This window comes from Phyllostomus hastatus, unplaced genomic scaffold (assembly GCF_019186645.2).
Source record: "Phyllostomus hastatus isolate PE091 unplaced genomic scaffold, TTU_PhHast_1.1 phas_scaffold_442, whole genome shotgun sequence".
Taxonomy (NCBI): Eukaryota; Metazoa; Chordata; class Mammalia; order Chiroptera; family Phyllostomidae; genus Phyllostomus; species Phyllostomus hastatus.
The window spans coordinates 5,496,034-5,503,180 of NW_025334030.1; the positions used below are offsets into that span (position 1 = coordinate 5,496,034).

Here is a 7,147-nt window from a genome sequence, read left to right on the forward strand (position 1 = left end):
TCTGAGCACCTGGGCAGCTCTGCAGGCACCAGTGGGTTGGCCAGCTGTCCCTCAGGCTCTGTCTGTTCCCCTTTCCCTGGGTCCTGTCCTGGATTGGATGGTACTGTTCCATTCCCTTAAGGCCTCTCACTGCAATGAAGCCTCTGGTTTTTCCTTTTCTATTTTGTCATCTGGTCCCCAGCAGCCAATGAGACTCAGGACTCTATGCCCAAGATTTCTAGCCTGCTGGATGATGGAGACTTTTGTAGTAGGACCTCCTGCAGGGGACCTGGAGCCTCCCTCCCTGAAGCTGTTTCAACATCACCCAGTTCACCCCTTGTATCTGCTACACTTCACCTGGCTCTGAGTTACCTGCCCCCTGGGCCTGGGAGTCCCCGGGAGCAGAGGCTGGTACTACTCCGTCTCAGTCACCGTCCATTCTAAAGGCCAGTGCCCCAGCTCTGAACATTGTGCTTGGTCCTTGGAGGTGCTCAGTAAAGGTTCATTTAAAGAATGCCACAGACTCCCAGACCTCAGCAGGGCCCAGTACTGTGAAGCATCTCACATCATTTCATTTATCTTCCCCCTAGCCTCAGAGCTAACAACCACACTGTGGACAGTGGGGACAACACTGCAAACTGAGGCTCAGAGTCCTTAAGAATCTTGCTGAAAGTCTCATAGCAGCAAACAAGTCACAATGTAAACTCCAATTTGCAACTGGTTTAAAACCAGAGGCCATGACCTTGACCTCTACTTTTTTGCCTTCCAAAGCAACGATTCCTTCATCGGGGAAGCAGGAACCCCATAAGGAGTGATAGTGCAGAAAGTGAGGGGTGTTCAGTAAAGGATCTGTTCTGTGGCTCAGTGTGGGGGGCCCACACCAGCCACAGCCATGGCCCAGGAGATGGTGGGCATGGGTGCCAAGATAGATGGCTGTGGGCATATAGTGTCCACCTACTCTGATACATGCCTGTGGCTTTCGTATCTTCCAATGAGCCCAGCACGGATCTAGGCACCTGTGCTGGAGCCAATATGAGGTGAGTGCCCAGCGCAGCCACCCTGAGTGGCCTTACCCCTGCCCTACAATATAGAAGGGATATGAGTGTTCTTGGTAAATATACTTGATATACTCTTGACAAACAAAAACACAAATAAAACAAATACACACAAAATCCCACCTTCGTATGATGTAAATATATATAATTTCTAGAGTAGCTTTAATGTCACACAAGTAGCTTTTGAGCCTAACGTGAGAGAAAACAGAGGTGGCTAAGAAAAGCCCCCTAAGGGGCTCTGACCACCCCAAGCCTGTGGAGGGCCCTGCTGTACCCTAAGCAGGTTTAGCAGCTGTGAGAAGGGCCCTAGTTCCTCAGGAAGAGCCAGAAGGCCATCCCTGCTCCTTGGAAATCTGGTTTCCCAGGGGAGTATAGGAATCTCAGCCCAGACCACTACAGAAGTGAAAATCCCTCAACCCCTGTTCATTAAACTCTGACCAGAGAGAGGGTGCTCTCCCCAACAGACCCAGAACTAGCTCGCCCTGCCGCAGGAAGGGTTCAGTCAGCAGGCTCATCTTGAAGGATGGTGAGGAAACGCTGGCCTCCTTCGCAGAGAAGGCTGTGCACAGCCCGGTACAGTGCCAGCCAGGCTGGTCCCAGTGGCTCCTGCATGCTCGCCAAAGGGAGGAGTTCTGCCATCAGGACCTGGGATGAGATGCAGGGTCAAGGTTGCAGGGAGGCCTTGTCCCAGACTGCTAGCCCAGGGCCCCACAGGGGGTGGGGCAATTCCAGGGCAGGCTTTGGGGCACCATACTCCAGCCTTTCCCTCCTCCAAAAGCTCCCAGCTCTCCCCAGTGCTGGCAAGTGCACAGGCCCAGAGGCTCCCATCCTCCTGGGGGGGTCCTGTGGGGAGGAGCACAGACAGGCTCTTGAGCCCTCACAAGGCTCCAGACCTGGAATCTTCCCCATGGCCCAGGTTCTCCTGGCACCCAGTAACCTACTCCTCACTTCCTACTCCGGGAGTACCTTTTGCAGGTGAATCTGTTGGTCCAGCATGCCCACCCGAAGCCTGAGGGCCGCCAGGGTCTGCAGCTCCTGGGTGCTGGAGTAGAGAAGCAGCTGGGGGCTCCAGATGGGGTTTGCTCCTCCTCCACAGGGCAATGAAGGCCTGGAAAGTCTCCCTTCAGGCCACGGCCCCAGCTGCTGTGCCACTATTGCTGTGAGGACAGGGGATGTGGCCTCATGGGGTGACAGCCAGGCATTTCCTCCCCACTCTCCTCCAAGGTTGCAAAGTTTTCCTTTGCCTCCCAGATGAAGCCCTATTGTCCACAGTTATCTCTTGCAAGGCTAGGCCAGTTACTTGCCGGTACTTCTCTGATTCTCACATGCTACTTTTTCAATAACTGGACAAATAAACAAACTACGTAAAGTGGTGGGGCTTTGTGTGCTGGAGAGCTGCCCCAACTGGTCCCACAAGACAACTAGGGAGAACTCAGAACACAGTGGGGTGACGAAGGGAAGGGCCTGCCTGCCTCTGCTCCTAGTTTGCTGTTAAAGTCCCAATGCTACCTGTGGCTAGAGGATCTTGACCCCTGACCAGACTTCAGCATAGGTAGGGTAGGGGTCTCACCTGTCTGCAGCTCCTGCAGCCTGTAGAGACACTGACCAACAAGGGTCTGCAGGCCCTCCAAGGTGAGCAGGCAACGGTATTCCTGCATCCAGTCCATGGGGTCTATGAAAGGGTCAGGGAGGGCAGGCTGGGTCCAGGTTGGTTCTGCAGCCTTCCCTACCCCAAGACCTATATCAGGGTCCACTGACCTGTTGTGAGCTCCTCCACCATTCGCAGTCTCAGCTGCAAGCAGGCCTTCTGCAGGCACCCCACTTCTGCCTCCACCTCTGCAGCACTGAGCCCAGAGCTGGGCCAACCTGACTGGACACAGCTCAGGGAAACTCCCCTGTGGCCAGCCCGCGCCCCCCCCCCCCTCCAAGGTAGGATCTGGGAGTAGCTCTAGCCCTTCTAGGAGTTGCTCCTCATTCTAGGAGGTCTGCAGCTCCTACAAAGTGCAGACCTAGATACTCTCCCACCCCCAACCACCCCAGCAAATCCAGCAAGGATACAGTCATCTGCATTTTCTGGAGGAACTGGGTTTTGGAGGACATAGCAGCATCCATGGAATCACTGGTCTGTGTAGAGCTGAGCTGGGCCCACAGGCTGGGATGCACACACGGGTACCCCAGCAACCAGAAAGTGATCGTTATTCCAGCCAGCTGGGCTGGGCCTTGGGAAGTAGGCAAGGGTCAGGGTGGGGGCCTCAGCCTGGGGTATCTGGGCCTGCTGAGTGCCAAGAGGGACCTTGAAGGCCTCGAGGAACTAAGAGGACACAGTCCATACAGATGACCCACTCTGGAAACTACTAGGAGGGAATTTGAGGAAGAAGGGAGGGCCTGGCAGTGACTGGTAACTAGGACTGGTAAGAGCTCTTGGTGCTGGCTCTGTGCCAGGCACAGTACATAACCTGAAAGGAACCACCTGGGTTAACATCGCTACAAAGTTACTACTATTATTATCACCTGCACATGGAAGACAAATTGGGACTCAAAGGCACTACGTGCCTTGCTCAGTTTTGCACCTTGTAAGCAAGCAGCTGAGCTGGGGGCCTCAAAGCTCACTATGTCTAAGGTGACTATGGCAGTGTGAGCTGAGCAGAATTTAATATAGTGTCCCCACCTAGCAAAGAAAGCAGAGGGATCTGTTGGAAAAGTCTTACCAACACGGCCCCTTTCCTGTTCTCCACACTCCCCTGGCTTCCCCACCGCCTCCACTCAGTTGCAAGACTCAGGCTCACCGGGAGTTCTGAGAAGCCGCCTTCCTGAAGGCCATGGGTAGCTGCAGCAGGGTCCTGTCACAGAAGCCGGTGCTCTGAGCAGCCTCGCCCCATTCTGGGGCTACAGACCCCACTCCCTGCTCAGAGCCCAGTCAGGGGTAAGGCTAACCACTCCCACTCCCTTGAACAGAGTGTCCAGAGTGACCGTGGGAGCCAGCCTAGTCCAGGCCTGCCCTGGCAGAGAGAAGAGAGGGTACCACAGGCACAACCCATCTTGAGCCCCTAGGCTGAGTAGATCAGAGAATAGGGCACTGGAGAACCAGGGAGTAGGACAGGCCCTAGCTCGTCAAGCCTGGCACATTCACAGCCAACTGTTCCATTCTGCCAGCTTCAGGGCAAGGGCCTCACAGGTAGCACTCCAGAACCCACAGCCACCTCAATGCCCTGTCCTCTTTGTCACCCCAAACCCTGGACTCCAGCTGCTAGCCAGCGTCTAATCAGGCAAAGAGCAATTTCTCTAGTGAGGGTCTAGAAACCTACCCCTTCTCTTTGAGTGTGAAAACTTCTGGGGCCTGAGGAGCAGCCAGTGAAGCTATTTGTTGGTCCCTGAGGCTTGGTCCAGGCTTGGCATCTTGGGGTCCACTCCCTGTACAGGTCCGATCCCCCGCTGACAGAAGCCTGGGCTTAGGGAGGCCCTTGGCAGGCATGGTGATCTTGTGGATGCCCCTGGGGGGGTTTGTTTCAGAAGCTCGGGCTGGGGCAGGAGCTGTGGTAGCAGAAGTGGCAATGGACCCAGACTTCAGGCTGGAGGACTTCTCTCTTTTTCCAGCCTTAGAAATGCCTTTTCGAACCTGTACAGCCTTCTCCAGTGCCTGGGTCAGAAGTTCCAGCTCCTTGAGGTCTTGGGGGCTGGGTGTGCATGCTGCAAAAGCCAAGACGTGGTGGTCTTTCACCACTGTCCCTCAGGAGGGTTCCTCACCACTGCAAGCCAGAAGACAGGCCAGGGGCAGCACCTGTAGGTGGGTGGCTTAGGTTTACCTGGAAATGGGGCATCTTCATTAGTTTCTAGCCCTGGGGTTGGCTCCGGAGCCGGGGTCTTGGCTGGTTCCCTGCGAAGACACAGGGCAGCTGTGGCACCACAAGGAGACAGAGCCCAGGCCCAAAAGACCCCACAGGGCCGCCTGATCTGGAAATAAAACCCCAGCCTCTGAGCCTTCGGGGAAAGGGGGGAGCCCGACGATTGGCAACTCAGAAACGGGCGCTAGGCCTGGCCTCTCGGCCCGGGGGCTCGGAGACGGCTTCTGAGGGCACGAGGAAGGACTAATTGGTGGTCCGGGTCCGCGTACCAGGTCCGCAGCAACCGCCGGGAGACTTGCAGGCTCCGCTCCAGCTCCCGCTGTCGCTCGGCACAGGCGTCCAGGGCGCCCCACAGCTCGGCCACCAGCCTGGAAGGGACACACCTGCAGCTCAGCTCCGGGGCCAGCCTTCCTCGGGCCGTGCCCGCTCCCGCCACGCTCCCTCCACCGCCCTGACCCTACCGGCGAGAGCAGGCGGCGGGCAGCATGAAGGAAGCAGCCGTTCTTCAGGATTTGCCGCCGTGGGAAAGTCCCACCCCTTCCGTGCTATAAGACGACCCCTTCCGGCTGGGCTACCCTATCCGGATCCCAGGGCTCAGGACCCATACGTCTCCTCCACCCCGACTCCTGGGCTCAGAGCCCAGTCTTCTTCGCTGAGCTACCACCCTAAGTCTCGGGTAACGGACCTCCGATGCTGCGCAGGCGTCTGGTGCGGATAGCTGGGTAGATGGTGGCATCTGTGATCGCTTTACAGTTGGATTCTTCTTTGTCCTTGTTGAAGTCACTCTGAAGTGGGGCCGACCTGCCTTGCTGACCCCATCTGGCACAGGGTGAAGCACGTGAAGGGGCACAGTCAGTATTTACTGCAAACGGTCGCTAGAGGTGTGGATGAAGTGTGTGTTGAGAGCGGAGTGTTCACTTTTGGACATACTGGCAAGGTGATGACACCTTGGTGATGACACAAGGAGGAGACACCGGGTAGGCACCTGGGCAGAGAGGGATGAAGCAAGATGTTCCAAGGTGGGGCACGTGTGCACGGCCAGGGACAAATGAGGAGTGGATGATAGGTCTGGAGAACCCAGTGTCAAAGAAGCAATGGGAGGCTGTACTAGGAGCATGTCGGAGGGATGGGGGATGGGGTCTTCAGTGACTAAGGGAACCAACATCTTGGATGGGAGGAGTAATGCAAGTAGCAAGGGCCAGTGTAATTGGAGATAAGAATAAAAGAGATCCCTGGGAATCCAAAAGGACAAACCTTGGGAGGGGGGTTTCTTTAAAGATGGAGAGCTGGCCATTCATGGTCTCTAATAGGAAGGAAGGTGCTGCAGCATAGGGAAGAAGGACGTGAAGGGAAGCTGAGGGGGCAGGGCAGAGAGGCTGGGACTCAGGCAACCCTGGGACTGTTCTTAGGGTGGCCACTAACCTGCAGTGGCCCATTCTCATGCCCAATAGGGGAATGCTAATGCCATTTCTGCCTAAAATGAGATTCTCTGTGAGGCAGGGGAAAATGCTTCCATCAGTACTTAGGAGACCCCATAACAGTCATAGGGCACCAAAGTGATGCCCTCCTCAAGGACTTGAGGAGATGCAGGCAGACAGCACCACAGTGAGGAGGTGTCAAGGTGACCGTTAGAACTTGGGGAGACACAGGGAGACCCCACACTATGGTCACAGTGTTGTGTTCCACCGGAGTGGTTGTCTTCTAGAGGTGTAGGCTGGAAGAAGGCAGAGAACTGGTTTCACTGAGTTGGAATTTTGGTAAGGGGCTATGGACAAGTGCCCCAGTGTGACTTGGGTGACATTAGGAAGTGACAAGAAGGCAGTTTAGATATGCACATCACTCATCTTCCACTGTCCTCATCACATTTAATCCTCACAACACCCCTGTGAGGTAGGTATTGCCCCATCTTACAAGTGAGGAAACTGAGGCTCACAGACACCCAGGAGCACATGGTCAACAGGAAGTCCACGATCCCAATACTGGGGGTCCCCTTAACCACACTACACATGGTGTGATCAGTATTCTTACAGTAGCAGAGACAGCTCCCTGGAGACATAGACACATACACACATACACACTCATACATAGGCACCCAGAAAAGCTAGCAGTGAATCAGCATCTCCACACCCTCGTAGTTCTGGTTCAAGAGCATTTGAGGGACACTCCTGGCCAAGTGGTTCTGACATTTTGAGAGGAAACAAAAGCTACTGTAGCATGGCATCAGAGGTCATCATAACTAGAGAGGTCAGGGCCACTTGGGCAGATCCCTCA

General features: G+C 55.4%; 1 protein-coding gene across 2 annotated transcripts; it reads right to left on the reverse strand.

Annotated features, from left to right (window-relative positions):
* Nucleotides 1-1,174: 1,174 nt before the first annotated feature.
* TEDC2 (tubulin epsilon and delta complex 2) lies at nt 1,175-5,408 on the reverse strand. 2 transcript variants are annotated; one of them, XM_045820796.1, is made up of 10 exons: nt 5,338-5,408; nt 5,146-5,244; nt 4,838-4,908; nt 4,340-4,721; nt 3,821-3,874; nt 3,093-3,186; nt 2,793-2,904; nt 2,605-2,706; nt 2,001-2,191; nt 1,175-1,679 (listed from the first exon to the last, which is right to left on the reverse strand). In XM_045820796.1, the coding sequence occupies exons 1-10, from the start codon at nt 5,361-5,363 to the stop codon at nt 1,533-1,535; spliced, it is 1,278 nt and encodes a 425-aa protein (XP_045676752.1). In that variant the 5' UTR covers nt 5,364-5,408; the 3' UTR covers nt 1,175-1,532. The 2 variants fall into 2 exon arrangements, with proteins under 2 accessions (XP_045676752.1, XP_045676753.1); XM_045820797.1 differs by lacking the exon at nt 3,821-3,874.
* Nucleotides 5,409-7,147: the final 1,739 nt, after the last annotated feature.

What these genes read in the sequence shown, in the direction of transcription:
- TEDC2 (XM_045820796.1), bottom strand. Translation starts at nt 5,363, where the DNA reads ATGCTGCCCGCCGCCTGCTCTCGCCG. An exon ending in CGGCGGTTGCTGCGGACCTG is followed by an intron (nt 4,909 to 5,145) that starts GTACGCGGACCC and finishes GTGTCTTCGCAG; the next exon opens with GGAACCAGCCAAGACCCCGG. An exon ending in GCTGCAGGAGCTGCAGACAG is followed by an intron (nt 2,192 to 2,604) that starts GTGAGACCCCTA and finishes CTGTCCTCACAG; the next exon opens with CAATAGTGGCACAGCAGCTG.